At 37.8% G+C, this 20,650-nt stretch overlaps 1 protein-coding gene across 7 annotated transcripts in view; it reads right to left on the bottom strand.

The window, feature by feature from the left end:
- Nucleotides 1-77: 77 nt before the first annotated feature.
- cald1a (caldesmon 1a) overlaps nt 78-20,650 on the bottom strand; it is a 50,833-nt gene continuing 30,260 nt past the window's right edge. For 3 of the 7 annotated variants that reach the window (XM_046874038.1, XM_046874037.1, XM_046874039.1), the window contains exons 4-16: nt 18,379-18,730; nt 18,235-18,270; nt 17,992-18,147; nt 17,289-17,380; nt 14,802-15,075; nt 13,777-13,914; nt 9,457-9,500; nt 9,157-9,232; nt 7,744-7,881; nt 7,546-7,641; nt 5,970-6,038; nt 3,291-3,327; nt 78-1,501 (exon numbers count right to left, since the gene is read on the bottom strand). In XM_046874038.1, coding sequence (XP_046729994.1) covers nt 1,488-1,501; nt 3,291-3,327; nt 5,970-6,038; nt 7,546-7,641; nt 7,744-7,881; nt 9,157-9,232; nt 9,457-9,500; nt 13,777-13,914; nt 14,802-15,075; nt 17,289-17,380; nt 17,992-18,147; nt 18,235-18,270; nt 18,379-18,730 — 1,522 coding nt within the window. In that variant the 3' untranslated portion in view covers nt 78-1,487. Of the gene's footprint in view, nt 1,502-3,290; nt 3,328-5,685; nt 5,729-5,969; nt 6,039-7,545; nt 7,642-7,743; nt 7,882-9,156; nt 9,233-9,456; nt 9,501-13,776; nt 13,915-14,801; nt 15,076-17,288; nt 17,381-17,991; nt 18,148-18,234; nt 18,271-18,378; nt 18,731-20,650 lie in introns of all 7 variants that reach the window. The other 4 variants (XR_006928594.1, XM_046874040.1, XM_046874041.1 and 1 more) reach the window with 4 other exon arrangements.

The following is a 20,650-nucleotide window of genomic DNA, read 5'->3' as shown; positions in this document are numbered from 1 at the left end:
TATTGCTGATATTATATAGTAATTAACTACAGCAAACTGTGTTGAATGTAACAATAAAATGGGCAAAAAAAGGACGATTTTTTTTTTTATACATTGATCTTTTTATTGCTGTTTTGAGACAATGATACAATATTTAAAAAGATGTCTTTTGTGAAACTTGGTTACAATAAATGGTCTGGGTGTTAAAAGGTAAAGAATTAAAGTTGGCATCACTTGCAGAAAATAACCCCCGATTTTAATCAAGGTTCAGTACAACTTAGTCTATTAATTGATTGTCAAAGACCAAAAATCTGACTTTTTCACATTTTAAACCATGAACCAAAATACTAATCGGGGGAAAACTAACCCCAACAACACAACACAAGCCACAAACACATACACCATCAGTCACATAACTATTAACCAATGAAACCTGCTGATTAAAGAAGACACTGACCATCTGCCCACCAGCACATTCTACAGTCCAATGATGCAGTTCAACATCTAGTCTTCTACTCCTTAAAAAAAAAAGTGCTGAATGGTGGAAACCCCCCAAAAAACAAACCGACAACATTAATTGGTCCACAGTAATGGCTTATAGCCATCTGTCACACTGAACACACTTTTAAACTGATAATGGCAAATCAAGCAAGCATTTAAATGCAGAGAAATGTTATTTTTTTCAAATTTATGTTCCCTTTATTCAGTGCAGAGCGAAGCCTTTATGTCTACATGAAACCTGATATACCGTGTTGTATATATGGACTTAAAAAAAAATCACTTGAAACAAAAGTGAAAAAAATAAGATACTGTAATGATAATCAAGAATGTCTATAATGGCTGTATTCCGATCTTAATATCGAGAGCAGAAGCAGGAATGTCATTTTATATAAAGTGGCAACATACAAAATATATAGTAAATTACAAAACATACACTGTGCTAACATATATTAATACGACCATAGTTTCACTATTAAAAATGTGTCACTTTTGACAAAAAGTAAAAAATACACTACTCTATGGGTGCCCATATTTATTTGCCCTGGACTGGTGAACATGAATAAAATATGAACATGTCAAGCTTTGCTTTAATTATAAATTAAAAGTGTGAACGGTGACTAGCAGAGAAGAGATTTTGAAAAAGCAACACGTAATAAGCTGTTTAAAATGACTAGTGAAATTATGCAAGGTATTTAAATATTTCGAATCCATCTAAAGAAATTGGGTCATTTTAGAATCTCAGTTGATCTAAATGTCGACATTTCGCACTATAATAGTGGCTTCATGTAAACTCGACGCTGTAATCAGGACAGTGCGGTCTGTAGGCCTTTGATGGCATAATAAAAAATATGAGTGTCTTTTAATTCTACCTCATCTGAGATATGAGATATGTCTGGACCATAAACAAAGAAGAAAAGACTAATTTGGTATTTTTGGTACGAGAACATGCATGTGAAAGGAATATGGTGCTTTCACTTGGTCCCTGGTGCTGAGGCTTCTTGGAAAGGTTAGTGACCCATTCCTGATGAGACATAAAAACAGTCTGTTAGTTGCACTAGCAAATATCACACATTGACAGTACAAATATCACCACATAGTATACATTCAAATGTGTTCTCTCATGCAAAGGTGTTAAATACCTCTTTGTACATACTGTATGTGTGTGTGTGTGTGTGTGTGTGTGTTCTTGTTTACCAACAAGACCAAACAATTTTTTATCTTTTGGGGAATTCACAGGAAAGTCTGTCTATAATTAAAAAAAAAAAATTGTTTCTATCTTTTTTTTTTATTTTCTTACTATTACCACGGTTATAGCATTCATTAGATGCATAAATAATTATGTTAACAGAAATTACACAAGAACAATATGTTGATATAAAGATCAAATTCTTGGAATGATTGATTGTCAATTGCCCTTTGCTACTTAAAAAGTCTGGGCTTATACTTAAAGGGGTTTTTGCCTCATTAGTCACTGGCGTGTGCCTATTCAGAAGCAGAGGACAGCTGCTCTCCTATACTTGCCCGTGTGACATGCTAGCCTGCTAATCTTTTGTCACCCCACTCAATAATGTGACAAACAGGCAGCTGCTGGTCCTGTCCAAGTCTAGAATGCAGGCTGAGGCGGGGTGGGGGGGTGTTGGGGCAAGACGACCGCAGTGTGCGTTTGTGTGCGTGTGTGTGTAGCAGACACACTGCATATTATCTATCCATGTCCGGCATGTCCGAAGGCCACAGTGTCCTCCCATAATGGAAACAAAAGGTGTGTTTCAAAATAGAACACTACGCCACAGCGGCATGTTAAAACGCACGACCCAGGAACGAATTGCGATTTATAACTGGCCTGGATCTACAGGCCAAGGTGAAGCATGGAATTGTGGGATGTGGGTGATATTTTTTTTTAAGACACAGCATGTCTATAATTTGATGAAGTTTTTTCAGGGTTTCTTTGGTTTCCTCCCACCTCCCTAAAACACCGGTTGATTGGACAATCTACATTGTCCCCAGTTATGATTACCGTGTGAAGCCACCGCTGATTAATAATTATTTTGATGTTTGCCTGAAAAAGGAATCTGTATTGCTATTAAAACTACAGATTTGGTGTATGTTTCACACGCACTGGGTAATGATTATAGTCATAAATTTTAGGCTCTACATACATTATATGGAAAAAGCTATTGTCAAAATAATACCTGACTTTTACAGTTATATGTGGTGAGGCACACTATTGTATAGGATGTCTTTGTTGCACACTGCACCCCAGGACTCTTGTCCCTACATCACCCTACAACACCACCTGCTTTTACCAACACCCTTGTGGCTGAATGAGCATAAATCTCCACAAGCACACTCCGAAGTTTAGTGAAACATCTTCCTAGAGAAATGGAGATGTAATAACCTCAAATGGGGATCTATGTGGAATTAGATGTTCCTGAAGAAACTGACAGCCAAGTGTCCACAAACATTTGTTCACATATTTTACTTCCATATAGCAAATTTTATTTTGACATGTTTTGATTAAACATATTTTCAGCTTTTTCTTAGAATAGAAAAACCTGCATAATTGTATGGCATGCAGAGAATGTACTAAAAAAGGGCAGCTTAATTAATTCATACTCCATCTGGTGTGTATACATGTGGTGTACTGACACTGTATGGACATGACATAAAACACGCACGCGCACACAAACACCTCTCTCTCCCATATACTTACTATCTATCTATCTATCTATCTATCTATCTATCTATCTATCTATCTATCTATCTATCTATCTATCTATCTATCGACCCATTGTGTCTATAGAAACTCTTACCATTGGCAACAGATTTGCTCTCTCCTCTGCTTGTCACCTGGGTGAAGTAGAAAGCAAGTGATGGTAAGAAAATACAGAAAAACAGATATACAGAATGAAAAAATAGATTAAGTAAGACAGAAAGGTCAGCAAGTAATAAATAAATACTGTTTTGGAAATTAAGAACTGCAACTGTATGAACTGATTGCATGATTTTCTATGGCAATATAATATAACACACATTTGTGTGTATTCTAGGTGTCAGGTTTAAATGCTGTAAAAAGCCTGTATCCAAAATAATGTGTCCCTAAATGACTTATTGAATCCCAGTAAAATTCTACACATATGATCCCTTCAGTCATGACAAGTCTTATGGTTATAACTGTTCAAGGCCTGCAATGTTGGAATGGTAGTCAATTATTTTGTACTTTTTAAAATTTCTTCTACTAACTGGACTATCAACCTTGAAGGAGAATAATTTAATTTCGAAAGGAGCTTTCGAAGTTTTTTTGATAATCACCACTTAATGATGGCAAAAAAAGTAAGCAAACCCGTATCATGCTCTGGCATGATAGAGCAGCAAGTCCAGCATCACAAATCCCTGGTCCTGAGCCATTGTACCTGCTCTACAAACTGTGCTCAAGCAGCATTTCCACTCACAGTCTCATAAAGAGGAGGACATTTCAATAAGTGTGATCGCTGTGTGAGACTGGAAAGTCCACAATTATGTGAAACCTCTATGGTCAATTTACAGATAATTGGAGTTGCATCTCTTCAGAAATGTTACACAGGCCATCACTTATTTTTCCCTGAAGGACTGAAATGCTCTAAGCAGGTTGATTTCAGTTGTGCGCATTTTCTCTCCATATAGTTACCCGAAGTCTAGCCAGAGTGTAATGCAAAATTAGAGGACTTGTTTATATCCTTATAGGGTTATAATATTGTGAAGATAAATGTGTCCACAGCAAGGCAACTAAAAACATTACTGCAACTTCACACAAAAACTAGAGCATCACCTTTGACTGGAAGTTTGATGTGTCTGAGTGTTTGTTTGTGGCATAAGGTTCAGTTGAATTTAGTGCTTTTAGTGTTTTTATAATTTTAAGAGGCACGTGTACAGTCTTCTCTCCCGTTAAAACATATCCTGCTCCCATTTTAGCTTGTCATGCAAGTTTTAGAAACATGAAAAGACATCTGGGCCCCCCCCCCATGAAAGGTGCACACGGTTTCTGCCTTGTTTATAAAACCTTGAATGCTTTGTAGCATGCAGGTTTGGTAGTTATTATCTCATCGTCCCTATGCAACCTGGATAAGGCAGACTTCAAATTGCGCTCACTATAAACAGTTTAATTGCTGGCACTAGTGAGATATTAGACAGATTATCTACATTCATTTGGTGATTCAAGATACACTGTCTGGCAAAATGGGTGCCACAATATTCTATAGTGAGACACCAGAACTAGAGCTTGAAAGAGAAGTTTAATTTTCATTTGTCCCTTTATTTCTCAGAAAGGGGTGCATTAGGCGTATAAGATCACCATCTACATTTAGTTTCAGAGGTGTACAAAAGCAAATATATAAATGACAAGATGTAATGCTGTAGGTTATAAAGATAAGCAGAAGCCCAGCCTCCTTTGCTTGCTAGTCTGGTGTTTCGAACTACTGACTTTGGAATTATGGCTGTAGCCGAAAGTTTTGTCCCACCAGTGAGACCATCAACACGGCTTTCCCTTCATTATCCCTCAGCATTTAATTCAGGCTGCATTAGCTTTGGCCTGGTCTTAACATGGCCACTGCATGCCAATGCTGCCTCCCACTATGTTCAGCTTAGATATTCCCAAAGATAGAGCGTCAAAATAAATATCATCATCCCTCTACAAATATATGGCTTCACACAGGAGAGTCAAGGCTAGGCATGTCCTTTCAGCTTCAGCATACAGGGCAGAGGCTAATGCTATCTGCTATATTGACAGCTGTTCAGGATATGTGGGAATATGTGTGCGTCTGTTAGTGTAGGAGCCAAAAGCAAGGGGTTGTTTTAAAATAGACGGTAACAGAATGACCTGCATATTATGTGCGCATGTGTGTGTGTATATATAAAGACAGAACAGGAAAAAGAAACGCAAGCACTTGTGGCGTACATGACTCAAAATTAAGCCCCAAATAACACATGAAACAAACAGGAGACTTTACAAACTACTTGCAGCCCTTAAAAGTGACTAACAACAGCTAGCATTACACCCCCCCCTTTCCATGCCAGTGAGCAAGAGAGAAGAGCAAGAGTCACACACTTACATAGAGAAACAGCGAGAAGCTAACAGGCAAAAGCATTCTGTCACATAGCAAGTGAATTTGCGTCGTGATTGTGTGAACAGTATCAGCTACGCATCTCTTTTAAGGATAAAGTAACATTTACCTCCTCAAGGAGCCAAATCTGAAGACAACTAGCAGGAAGAAGTCTTTAAACAAAAACACACAGTGTTACTGCTTAGCTAACTGGCACAAATCACTGCTTATCTTGAATAAAATCAACTGATGTGATGATTTGTACAATGAAACAGTCCAAATAGAAACACTCCAAACACCCTGGCTGTTTTTCACAAGAAGAATTATTATTATTATTATTTTTTTTTTAAATGTAAAGAGCCCGGAGTAAAGAAAGAAAAATATAATTGATGGTGCAGTTATGTAGGAGGTTACCTTGGTAGCAGAGGAGCCTTTGTTTTCCCATAGATTGCGCTTGCCAGAAACATCGCCAGGTTTCAGGTCCTGAAGCACGAAGAGACAAGAGTGATGTCACACGCACGGTGAGAAGACAAAAGCTTTGAACAAATAGACGCACACCTAAGAAACTATCATGAGAAAAAGTGATGAACGCATACTGAAAGAAAGAGAAGAGGGCCGCAGAGGCATTACTCCTACCTCAGCACAGACAGAAGAAGGAGAAGAGGGGACAGAGGAGAATAGCCCAGAAGAAAGCAAGGCTGAGGAACTGATCAGGCAACAGGGGGAAACTTAAGCAGACAGAGGACAAACAGAAAAAAAAAAAAAAACATTCAGTATATCTGACAACATGGGCAATTTAGTTCGCCTTTCCTTGATGCTAGATGTATGGAAATTTACACTGCACATTATTTTTAGATGTTCAGATATCCTACATTTATGCATTATCCTGTCTTAAATTTAAGAGAAAGCTGTTTCAGCCTTGTTTTTTTTATTTTTTTTTTTGTAATTGGAACAACAAGCCTGACATATTTCAGTCTTAGCTCCATTTTTATTTTGCCAACTACCAACAACTACATACTGTTCTCTTCTCCCTTGACAGCTACCCACCGGGGAGGGTGAGGGCAAGCATGTGCTTCCTCCATGACACATTAAACCAGCTATTGACTCTCCTGACGGCCTCACAGGACGATAATATACATAGAGAAAAGAGCTAAATGGCCATTGTGTACGAGTGAAAACCAGATAATGTTTTGTGATTGTACAAGCTGATTGGCTGAGCCACGCTCATAACCGATGTAAAATCTTCGATAATGTCAGCACACCTGTGATCATACTCTAGTCATTAAATTTTTTTAATTTTTATTAATGCACCAGGTTTTACACCATTACCCACCATTAAGCCATTACACTGTCCACAATGTCTTTAAGCTTTATATGGTATGTTGCTAAGCAACATTTATTATTGTGAATAAAAAAATTTATTATTTATTAGACAGTACATTTTAACATTATTATTGCCATTAAAAAAAAAGCTATAACATTAATTGTATTGCTGGTTAAGAGGATTTAATCAAATCAGATTTACATTATGCTTAATAAAGCCACTGTGTCACAGTGATGTGAACTACAAAACCAGATGTTTTACAAAGCAATGGAAGAAATTTGTAATTTCTAGACTCTCAGTTGCCTTTGAGTTGAATGAAGTATGCTAAATTATTATTATTATTTTTTAAACTAATGTGATTACATAAGTCTTAAAATGCTAAATTGCAAAAAAAACTACATCTTTTAACTAAGCAGTATACTTACATTAGGAAAAACTGGAATTACATAACATATATAAATCACAAAGACATGCATGAGGACAGCTACATAAAGGTCATCTAACCTCTGCATTCTTTACATCTCTACACAACAATGAACACACAATGACCACTAGGTGGTGCCGACTAGACATCTTATTACAAAGCATGTCTGTTCATGCCCTAATCTAGCAAACAATACACAGAGGCATGTACACCGATTGTGATTGACTGCACTCATAGCCTACCACAGGTCTCCCTCCTGGGGTTTTGCCCGTCTCTGGTGTTTTATTCAGCCAATCGTTGATACGGCCTGCAACGCCCACTTTTATTCCAGCTGCATCCTGCAGACCAGAAGAGAAAATTCCCTGTGAGTCAAAGGTCAGAGTGCTAGACAAGAAAGCAGGAGAGAGGGGCCTCCTGGTCATTGGGGTTCTGCTGCTGACCTTGTTGCTGGAGGGTGTGCTGATGCCGGAACTGAAAACGTTGCCCTTCTCCCACATGCTCTTAATGTTCCGCACGCCATCAGAAACCACAGGCAGGTCGATTGCAGCCACGCGTGGCGTGCGCACCTCTTTATTACTCTGAAAAGGAGCGTTAAAGAGAGATGGACCGACAGTAAAAACCTCTGAGTGCATGCATATGTCAAAATGAGTAATCGAGGAATGTAAAATGCTGCATTAGTATCATACTGGCAGTATTTAAAAAAAAAAAAAGTCTGGCTGAACTCCATAGGGTGACTCTCAGTCTGATTCTTTTATATACACATATGGAAATACACAAAATCACGGCAGTATGGCAGTAGGACACAGTGACTATTATAATACTACTATTATTCAGTATTGCACTATAGTATTATAGTTCCACAAATATACACTGTTATAGACTCCTAGATAGCTGAAAACGTGTGCACTTCAGAGGTCATCACTTCATGACATACTTTCCTGGACATTTATCGATTATTGTTTTGTTTTTTTAAGTCAAAGAGTTTTTTCTACAGAAAATCTTATTTATCTTAGTATAATAATTGGAATCCAATAAAAACTACATAATGTATATTTGGATAAGAGTAATTGTTAAATGACAAATTGCATAACACATTTTCCTATATGCTCAGTCAGTACACCTATGAGTGACTTTTGTTTCTATTTGAATTAGGCCACACTACTTTGCTTAATAAAGATTCTTTGAAATTCCAGCAAAACTATTTACATTCTGTCCAATAAAAAAAAGGGTTATATTTTATTTACAGCCCACATACAAAAATGACAATATTAAGAAGTTAAAAGAACACAGTGGGTGCATTTTGCAATTCTCAACAGAAAGAGTCATAAATTTGGCACAATAATGGCAGATGTGTTTTGTAGAAGCCTGTTTATGACACAGTAATAACTGGAATGTCAAGATGAAATGTCTTTTTGTAAGTTTTTTTAAAAACTTACAAAAAGAGTTAGAAGAGAAATGCCAGAAGAAATATATCAACTGAGAGAGAATATAAAAGCACTGCAGTCGAGATGTAGGCAGGAATAAAAGAAAAGAGTGGGCAATTTACTGGGAGTATATTTCGATTTTATATATTTTTATTTCACATATATCAAGCAGTAGAATATGATTTCAAATATGTTCACATTGTATTAGACGAGAGCTGTGTGTGACTCTGTCTAGCTGATATCAGTGGTTTTCAAATATGCTTTTACAATAGTTTCGATGCAATTAAGGCACACCAGTCTGCTAGTTGGGACTCGCAGTGCTGCTCCAAAAATTTGTATGCAACAATGGATCTCTATCATAACATGTGGGTTGTGCTGCTCTGTGGGTAGTGGCGAAATGCTGTCAGTGAGATGGTGTGTGGGACTCACCTGCACAGCCGTGGTGTATTGCTCCAGTCTGTTATCAATCTTCGACACCACAGGAGTGAGAGATGTCTTCACGGCACTGAAGCACACAACACAGACACACATCAGACAACACATACCTTGGTGCATGATCTTGACTAAACTACCTGTTGAGTGCACTGTAAATAAATACATGGATTTTTCATTGCATTTGGATTTTAAGTGATCTCATAATTGGGTACATGTGTATGATTTCACTTTGTAGTGAGAGAGATGATAGAAAAAGAAGAAGGAAAAGGAAAAGAAAAAAATCTGTTAAAATACCTCTTCTGCGCTGACCTGTTGAGGAATTCTGCCCTTTCACCAATCTGGAAAGAGAAATCAGATAATGGATGGAAAGCTCACTGTGTTGGTCATGTGGAAACACATACAGACACACACACACACACACACACACACACACACACACACACACACACACACACACACACACACACAGACAGAAGTGCACACTAGTTCCCTTATGGACTTGCTATGCAGAGAGACTAGACTGTTCTTTAGTCTGTCAGTAGGCCAGGAAAAGCAGGACCCTTTTTCAGCCCAGAATCTCTGTGGGAACTACAGAATGTTTATGATATATGACAACAAGCCTATGAGAGTGGGCAAGTGTTCTTACAAAGCAAACAAAAAAAAAAAAAAAAAAAAAAAAAAAAAAACGCACAACAGTTCCCCCGTTCCCCATAGCCATCCCTACCCCTCCTACCGGGTAGCGAATGTGGGAGTTCCTAAAATACTCCCTTCAGGAAATTCCCCATTCTCTTGGCGTGTTTGAAAAAGCTCTGTTCAAATGTGGTTACAGTAATCCTATTAGGCTAATTGCCTTCCTGCATTCCTTTAGCACTGACACACTGAAGGAAGAACAACACTTTATCTCATTCTGTCCATTTTGTATTTTGAATAGTGGCCTCTACAATGACAAAAAACAGGGGGAAAAATGTGTTCAAAACATGCAAAAAAATAAATAAATAAAAATAAAGTAATATTAGATATATATTCCAATGTGTTAAGGTAGGAGTTACATATACATACTTACTAATTATATAATCAATCTATCTATCTATCTAGCTAGCTAGCTAGCTAGCATTTTTAATATCAGTTTTCTTCCAAAACTGAAGGGGGAGAAAGCTTCCACTCTGACTGCAGGACAGGAGCGTCAGACATTTTGGCAGATGGTATTTGATTACAAAATGAACCGATATGCATATGTACATTTCGATGTGGTACAGACAGCCTCATTCAACAGTGTGTTCAGAGTCTGCCACTTAAGTGTGTGAAAATCACACCTAGCTAACGCGGTTTTAGACATCTTTAAGCAGACTGACTGTTTTTATTATTTTTGTCTGGCTCTTTACCTAACGTCATTTTAGCATGGAAACTGTCTGGAAAAGATTCAATAAAATGCTTTCACATTTGTATTTATAATGACTTATAGTATAGGTGTCAAGCTACTTCAGTGTAAAAAACAAAAACACAACAAAAAAAAAAAAAAAAGACCAATTTTGGTATTTGGCATCATAGTGTTTGGCAAACATAAGTGAGATGTTCAATATTCAATATTTATGAGAATTTGTTCAGTAGGTTTTGCTAGACCGATCCACATATATACAAAAATTGGTCAAATATATAGAAAAGCATTTGACAGATTAAAAAAGCAATATGACAGGTAGTCAGATCTCACACAGCATGCGCTACATACAGTGAAAATGATGACAAAGTAAAGCTGTGAACAGAGATGGAATACTGTTATTTTCTTTCCTCAAAAGATAAACCCCTTTTACTCCGAGCAAAACACAAACAGAGTCAGAACAGGGCTATTCAAACGTCCTGATATCCAGACTACAGTTAGTGTTTATGCAATTATTATATAAACTAATGTGTTTATTAACCCTGATTGGATATTTGAATATGCCACAATGCATCTAATAAAATGGCTCATAAGGAAAACTGTATAAGGAAGTACCTAATTATACTAGCTACTTCTGTCCCAGTTTAGAGGGGTTTTTTTTTTTGTTAATTGCCTTGTGTCTGAATAAGCAGACATGCATACTGAAAGTGTATCGTACTGGATTAACAGGATCATGTCTTGTCTTAAGCAACATAATAGAAAAGGTTAATGTTTTAGGCAGCAATTAACTCCCAGGACCTGTCGGTGCTCCCAGACTTACATTTTTTTCACTCGAATAACCACATAGAGCTAAACTTTGGTCACTGAAAAATTCATAGCAATTACCGAATGATATGCTTTAAATCAAACAACGGTAAAAGAATATGCAAGCTTTAAACCTTTTATAGTAACTCAAATAATCCTACATTCAGCAGGTATCAGCTGCCATAAAGACTGCTTTGTTATGACTGATGTGAATTTGACATTACACCTGATTCAAGTGACATATATTTGATATGACATAAGGCTGTGTCAGGACACATTCTAGCCTGGCTTCTATCAGAACTTTCTGACAGCTGATTTTGTACCCCAGTGTACTCCTGCCTTTGCAAAGTCACATAATGGTGATGAACTGCATGCCTGCCAGGACTTTTATGAATACTTATGACAATTCCATGACACTATAATGAGAGCCTTATACACACTTTTTATCTGACTGGCAGGAATATAGTTTTAATGCTTGCCATGTAACATTACAGTTGTCTGACTTGCATTCGGTCATACCAGAAGCTAAAAAGGTTAGTTGTCATGATGTTCTAAAATAAAATTATTTTATTTGTCACATACAGATTCATACAGAGTATGACATATAGTAAAATGCTTTTATGACTGTCCGACTTGTAAACATTGCAGTGCAATTGTAATTGAGATCTAGGGCAATTATGTGCCAATAAAAATCTAAAAGGTACTTCATGCATGTTACAGCAAATGAACACCAGTCTTAAAGACAACAGATGCTTATTGGAAAAAACCTTTATAACCCTTTATAAGGTTTATTTCACTTGTTATTACAGGCCTTTATGCGCTCACTATCCATTTTATGAGAAAAACTGGTATACCTGCTTGTTCATTAAATTATATGGCAGCATTGCAACACAAAGAAAGCTTTGGTTATTGTTCACACCACAAATAAAAATAGAGAAAAATGTGATTTTGTTGACATTGAACACAACAAGAAGAGTTCTCGGAGACTGCACTGGGCACCAAACCTTGACAGTTGAAAACTGGATAAAAGTAATCTTTTCCACCTTTATTTGTCCACTGCAGCCTCAGATACTTGTCTGGCAGGTGTGAAAGCAGATGAGTTCCTCTGCTGCTGTAGCCCATCCACCTCAATGTTTGGCATGTTTTTATTTATATATTCTGAGACACTTTTCTGCTCCCCATGTTTCTAAAAGAGATTTGAGCAAACATAGCATAGCAAACCAAAATTGACTAGTGACTATTCTCTTCTTACCTCTTTCAACATCACAAAATTGCCACCTGCAGACATTCCACTAGCTGGAAGCATCTCACATCATTCTATATAAACTATACGTGATTTTGTGCATGAAAATCCTACGAGATGAGTCAAAAAAACACATTTTCCTCTTAGTCTGATGCTTGGTGTGAACACTAGCTAAAGTTTTGGCCAGAATATGTATTATTTTCTAAATATAAATATAGGAAATATCGATTGGATGTAACCTTTTTTTTTTTTTTTAGAGAACACTATTATGTTACTTTCTTAACAGGAGAAAGTCTCATCAGACCACTGGACATGGTTCCAGTAATTCATGCTCTGAGACAGGTTGTCTTCAGCAAGCTCTTTTGTAAGCCAACTTCAGAAGAGGTTTCTTACTGGGATGACGGAGATGCAGACCGACTTGCTAGTGTGTCTGGCGTACGGTCTGAGCATTGAAAATCGGACCATTTCACTTCTGCAACCTGTAAAGCAACGCTGCAGCCCTCATGCGCAAGTTTTTTGAAGCAGCTTCTGCACCTGACGAGGACTCAACTTTTTTGATCGACCTTTGCGAAGTCTGTTCCGAGAGAAACCCATCTTGGAAAACCTCTGTATGACCCTGGTGACTGTACTGTAACTCAATTTCAGGGTGTTACAGATCATCTTATAGCCTCGGCTATCTTTTTCATGAGTTGCCATGTTGTACATCCAGTGGTCAGTATGAGAGAATTGTACTTAAAGCACAACATTTTCAGCTGTTATCACTCCAGGTGTACTCCCTTTTAGTTATTAAGACAATAACAGCTGTATGTTGAGTTATTTTCAGAGGACAGTAAATTTATACTGCTACACAACCTACACATTGACTATTCTAAAATCTATTCAAGTTTAATTTCTATAGTATTGTCCCTTTAGAGGAAATACTAAAATGGAGATGGATAAAACCCTCAACAATGCCTTTAACCAGATTACATTTGAGCAATTGCAGCCACCCCAATGGCTAAACGCGAACATTCACAAACATATTTTTTTAATGGAAACAATTTTCTCTTTGTGCCGATAAGCTGCCTTTCCTCTCATTAAATGATAGAGACAGCAGCATGCGCACTGGTGGAACCAGTGTGCTCCTGTGAGTCAGTCAGTACAGAGGGAAAAACAAACAGAGAGGAGATGGACTGAATGAGTGGGAGCTCACCTTCAGAGAGGATCCTCTCGGGCTCACACACTTGAAGGGTTTGGCTTCCCCGTCTACCTCCTCTTCGACCTTTTGCCTCCGTTCAGCTGCCTCCGCTCTTCTCTTCTCTATCTCCTCCTTCATTCTCCTTTTCTCCTCCTGCACAAAGAAAAACAAATGCTATCTGATTACACACAAAGACACACACACACACAAACAAACTCCCCAGAAAGCAGCATGCTAATGAAGCAGTGAATTCCACCTCAGCTGGGGAAATCATAAAGCTGCTCTTTTTCAGCCTGCGGCGGCTCTTGGCTCAGCTCTCAGCCATCAGACGTGGGGCCTTGTGGTATCTAATTAGTCCTTTATTTACTTCACCTTTTAATTAGGAACAGGGAGCTTGTTAGTACCACAATGCAGGAAACAGGCAAGCTGACCGGCACAAGCCTGGCAAAGTTATGGCCTGAACAAAGCAGAAAGCTTGGATAAGGCTGTGAGAACACCTGTATAATATAAGTGAAAAATACAATTGAGCTGTTGCAGAGTTTTAAATAATTGAATTCTGTAAACCGCATAATAGAAGCACTAGTATAAATTCCAACTCTTGGTTTAAACCACAGTCAGTCAGCACAAATGTGATAATAATAAAAAATAAAAAAAAGAGTTATGACCCAGTCACATATCTTATCCAGGGGTTATACAGGCTTGTCACAGGAACATAAGAAATCCAGAAAGCAAAGTCCTAATATGGAAATATGTGTAGTGTCACAGAGGCTAAGCCACATTTTATCTTAACTATTTTAAAAATTAAGGACCTAATGACAGAGGATTGGTGGAAGTATGCAAAAAACCTTCGTTTTCATAGAGGTTCAATTCTCAGGCTACAACTTGGCCCAAGAACCAGAAAAGTAAGCCAACAAAAATACGGACATGCTCTAGAAAAGATTTTCTTTAGAAAACATTCAATACAGGCACAAATCGGTCTTAAGTAAACATCCTTCCACTCTGATTGAAAGGAAGGAATGCGCAACACTAATTTAACACACCTCCTCTCTTGCCTTCTTTTCAGCCTCCTCCTGTTTCTTCAGCCTCTCTTCTTCCTCAAGCACCTTCCTCCTTTCCTCCCTCTTCCTCTTTAGCTCCTCCAGCTCGGCCTCAGCCTCCTGTTGCTTCTGCTTCATCCTCTCAAACTCCTCGTTCTCAGTCTCGTCTCTCCTTCTCTTCAGCTCCTCCAGTTTCCTCTCAGCCTCCAGGCGTGTTTGCTCCCCGTCGTCCCCTTCCTCTGCTGCAGGTCCCTCAGAAGAGTGCACGCTACCACGGCTGGGACATACAAACACACACGCATGAAACAAAAACATGTACGTGTGAATTCATTAGCATGTGCATACAACCATACGCTGACACACAGAAGGTAGGCAGCTAGTCTATATTAAGGTGTACACACACACACACACACACACACACACACACACACACACACACACACACACACACACACACACACACACACACACACACACACACACACACGGCACCCTTGTCTAAGGTAACAGTCTTGAATTGCAGGCCTGGGATTAAATGACTGGAAATCAAATACGAAAAAGAAAAGATATATTGAGTATTGATAACCGATATATTTTAGTAACATTACATACTATCTTCGATTACTAATCAATAATCATTTATTCTAATTAATATATTTGTTTCAATTTGTCCCAGCTCATATGGAAAACATACAGAATGTATATTTACTTATCGATTTCATTTTGCGGTAGGTTACATTAGTTATACTGCAAATACTGAATAATTCACACCCCTTAATTGTTATCATTAACAAGTATTAATCATATTGATTCATTTTTATTAATCATTTTCTCCTTTTAAGTTTTCCACCCTAAATGTTCACTATTTCCTACCCACCAGTCACAACTCCCCTATCATGTAACATCAAGCGGCAAAGGGGGTAAAGGCCAACACGTGCTTCCTCTGAGATACACAAAGTGCATCCTGCAACTGCTATTTGTACTATATAACAGGACATGTATAAATGCAAGTCATATGCTTTATGATTATTGTATAATTACAAAAAAATCAATACAGTAACCACAGTTTTTTGCGGTTTTGGAACGTAACCACCACAATAAACTGGTGATTACTGTATTTATTTATGTGCTACGTCACCCCAAAAATGCTATTTTATGTATACAGTACTGTACTATATTAACATTTGACTTCATTTTATAATTAATAATTATATTTTTATTAATAAATGTCATTATTTCAACATAAAAACAATTCCCTATAAGTTTTTTGGTCAATCATGCCATCAGAGAGAGACCGGGAAAATCAGCCAAACAAATTAGTTATGTGGCAAATGCAATTCCGCAATAAAACAGGGGCGAACCGCGGTAAAGCGGGGGATTACTGTACATACAATCCCACTTGTGCATTTTATAAACAATAAGAAATGTTTTCAAAATCCTGTGACTTTAGAAATAAGAATTCCTAAAAATTCTTATAGAAAAAAATTTAAATAAAATATTTCCTAATTCGACAAAGTTACAATGTAAGCCATTTAATAACTTTAGGTCAAAACACAATGCAGTACAATGTTGATCAATATATAAGACTTGTGCATTGTTCATATTATTCCATCAAATTCATCTTTTATCTTAACCACTTTAATAGCCAATATATCTCCAGTCATGTTTGTAAAACAGGCAAGGAAATTGAAGAACCTGCAAAAAATCTACACAGATACTGGGGGAACATGTGAAACTCCATATCACCACGACAGTACTCTATGATCCGGATTGAACTAGATTGAATGTAGATTTTTCTACTTTTCTATTTATTTACACTATACAGACAAAAGCATTGGGATACCAGACTTTTCCAAACATTCATAACGCATATTAATAACAATTTTTCACTATTGTATAGGAGGTCTTTGGATGCAGAAGCATTAAATTGTCCCTTCACTTGAACTGGGAGAGTCAAACATGTTCTAACATGACAATGCATCTGTGCACAAAGCTAGCTCCATGAAGATATGGTATACATGGTTTTGTGTGAAAGATCTTCAATGGCCTGCTACAGAGCTCTGACCTTAATGATATTAAACACCTTTGGGATGAACTGGAATGCACCCTTGGCCTCCTCACTCTACTTGACTTTATGACTGAATGAGCACAAATCTCCAGAACCACATCACAAACCAAAATCCAATTCCCACATCTCGTAAAACATGTTAACAGAAGTGTGAAATATATTCTGACAGTAGATGGGGACTAAAGGTGTAATGGGATGCTTAACATCACATAAGAATCTTATGGTCAGGTGTCCACACTTTTGTCCATATAGTTTATGTATGAATATAAATGTATGTGTAAGTGAATTAATCATTAATAATTTTTTCAATATGTACAAACTGCTTTGTTTAATCGTTTCCCACAGTTCATTAAAAGGCACAGCAGATACTCTTACTGAAAATGGCAATCGCTGATAAAAGCATGCTGTGTGATTGGACCCACCTCTGGGTTCTCTCCACCTTTTTGTGCTTGCTGTCATCATACACTCCACCGTTCTGCTGCTTGCTCTTCCTCCCTGCGTCCTCATCCTCCATCTGCCGACAGAAAGATATGACTCAGAGCACATTACAAACTACGTTCACAGTGAGGTGACGCTGCTCGGGGGGTCACTCAGGATGGAAAGTGTGAGACAGTGGACAGTAGAAAACAACACACACACACACACACACACACACACACTCCTGTCATGCAACAAGCTGCAGAAACACTCCACTGGTGAGGAAACATGACTGTACAAAACAGACAGTGACCTTACTGAGGACTGTGGGTGAGTTGATAAAGATAGCAGGTTGCTGTGGACAGACACACTGTGGGATCACACTGATTTGTGGATAATGTTCAGGTTTTGGGACAAAGCCTCACACCACTAACACTGCATCAACTTTTATATCAGGTCACTGATTTGAGATAGTTTTGGATAGAATAAAAAAAAAAAAAAATTTAAAATCCCTTAATACATTGTTTTACAGCATTCGAAATGCTTTACATTTCTGCAGTTGACATCTGTGTCTTTAATTACATTACTAGGACACTAAGCCCCAAAAGCTCTGATTATCCACCATTTATAAGCATCTAACCCCTTACCAAGCCACATTTTTTATTTACAAACTGTCTGCTTTTCATCAGCTGCCTTCTGTGTAAGCACCTCTATCTCATTCTCCTCTACTTCCTCTACATCCTCATCGACTTCTGCTGCATCCCCCTCCACTTCCTGCTTTGAAATGACTGTTGAATCAGTTAGGTCTTCATTTAAAGGCTCGCATTTTTCACTTGGGTGCACAGCATCCTGACCAGTACTGTCCTATGAAAGGAATCGAGAGCTGAATGATTTAAGCTGCATTGTGTTCAATAAGTGAAAGTGAGAGGAAATCAATAATGGCAGCCGTACCTCATCTTCTATTTTAGTTTTTTCCTCAGTGGATTCCTGAAAGTGAATATCGTTCATCAAAAACAGCGCAACTGGAATTACTGGCAGCTGCAAACTGCAGGAAATCATACAGAATCGTTTTTTGAATGATTTACACAAACCCACCTGCTCCCTCATGTAAGACCTGTGTGGCTTCTCCTCCACCATCTCCTGCAGTGAGATGACCTCCTCCTTAACCTCCTCTTTCTCCTCCTCCTTGCTGTTGTGTGCCAGCTCCTCCTCCTCCTGGTTGTTGAATGCTCGGTAAGAGGTGGTAGAGGAGCTCTCCACACTGTAGGTGCTGTAGGATGGAGCATCGTCAGACTCAAGCTGTTTCTGTCTATCCAGTGCCTCCATCATCCTCCTCTGCCTGCGCTCCTCCCGCTTGGCCAGGCGCTCAAGCAGGGCTTGCTCCTCATCATCTCCCTCACCAGCCTTGCTCAGCTCTGAGCCTGACACAGTTTCTGTTACTGTGGAACTAACAGAGAAATGGAGAAAGAAAGATTAATCATTTGTAATCATTTGTAGTATATATATTTGTAGCCATAAATTGATTAAAACATTAAATCGCAACTTAATTGCACATTTATAGGTCAAAAACATGTACCTCAAATAAATACTTTTCCCGTTTTTAATACTCTAATCAACATGAGCATGGACAAATATGGGTGCTTTATTCAAATGTAAGTTTATTATTAGGGAAACCAAACTCAACATAGAGCATGAAGCCAGAATATTCTTGTAAACGTTTTAAAGTAATTAGTGTTTTAAATTGTGCACCATAGCGGATTTTGGTGCTTGATTTAAGACTTGGTGCAGCAGTAAAACAAGTGTTTAGTGATTGAAAAACAATGTTTTGATGGCATTAATTATTATTATTTTTTATATCTGAGTAAGGAAAGGACGTTGTGAATAAATGGGTGTCGTGGTGAGTTTTTAATTTTGCCTCTTATTTAGTTAATAAAATTTGTGCTGTTAAAATTAATTTGTGTTAATTTAGCTCTAATGTAAACCCCCTCCCACCCCCCCCGAAAGAGAGAGAGAGAGAGACAGAGAGAGAGAGAGAGAGAGAGAGAGATATGCACACTACAAATCTAAGAAGTTAAATAGATGGAGTTATATAAATGTTTCAGTACAGAAAGCCTCAATATACTAACAATATGTTTCTCTTCACAAGCACATTAACACAAATGTGATTTAAATTACAGTTAGAAATATAATCATAGGCATGCTGCTATAGAAAATTAAAACAACAACTTTTGACCAATCAGAATACAGAATTGTGTTTGGAACCAGATGAAACAAGATGATTTATTTTACTTATATATTTACATAAAAAAATAATAATAATAAAATTCACCCTAAACTTTATATAATGGTTTTATATTATTAAAAACTTTCAAGGGAATTGATAATGAACGATAATGACCTCTCAATAAGATGCAGATGTATAAAATGTATATTTAATAGTCCTCAGAAGTGACAGTAAAAAAAAAAAAAAAAAAAAGTTTTAAAGTGTCTGTACTTCTTTTGGAATCGTCATGCAATTTACTTTAAACATAAAGAATGTATCAATATCAGAGAAATACAGTGTTCATGATGATTTGGACCAGGTTTGCTTTTTTCTGCTTTCTTATCCTGCACTGTGAAGCGAGGGAAACGCCATGGAACACATCAGTGCTATCGTAGGTTAATGTAGTCTGAGTTCAGCACTTGGCAAAGCTTGCCTTCAGCATCAGCACAATTCACAACACACACACACACACGATGCTCTCAGGGTGCTGCGATATTCTCTTGTGTGCAAAAGTTTGCACATACAATACTGCAGTGTTGGCGCACGTCAGCACGACCCACCGCTTCCACGTCACTGAGACGCTACTGGAGGTGACATGCACACAGAGCGAAACTGAAGGACTGAGAAAGGATTTCTACAGAGATACTGCTTTCGTTTGTGTTCTTTTTATGAAGCTTAGAGTTTCATGCATGAATTATTAAGGTGGAACGCGAAAAACGCCCAGGCGACCCAGAGTCCACCTCTTTCCTGGGTCACATCCAATAGTGTCTTTATGCCTGGGTCAGATTCTTAGTGTCATTATGCCTCAGTATGCAGACTGTGGGAAAGCCCATTCATACTAGAAAGCAAGTGACCCCTAGTGCCTGCTTCAATCCACAGACTCTCCTGCTGGGCTGCGGAAATGGAAAGACAAGTCCAAATTCATGGCTACTATACTCTACTATTTTGCAGTATTGTATATTTGCAAGTTTATTTATCCAAATCAACCCACAGTTAAAGCAAAATCTAATTCGAGCATCCCTTCTAAGACGACGGTCAGAAAGTTTGCCCAAGAACTCTAGCAGTGATTCAATGGCAATATGGACTTTGAACTCACAACCTTAT

This window comes from Silurus meridionalis, chromosome 18 (assembly GCF_014805685.1).
Source record: "Silurus meridionalis isolate SWU-2019-XX chromosome 18, ASM1480568v1, whole genome shotgun sequence".
NCBI lineage: Eukaryota > Metazoa > Chordata > Actinopteri > Siluriformes > Siluridae > Silurus > Silurus meridionalis.
The sequence above is the reverse complement of the archived record's forward strand: the minus strand, read 5'-3'. Positions and strand labels throughout refer to the sequence as shown.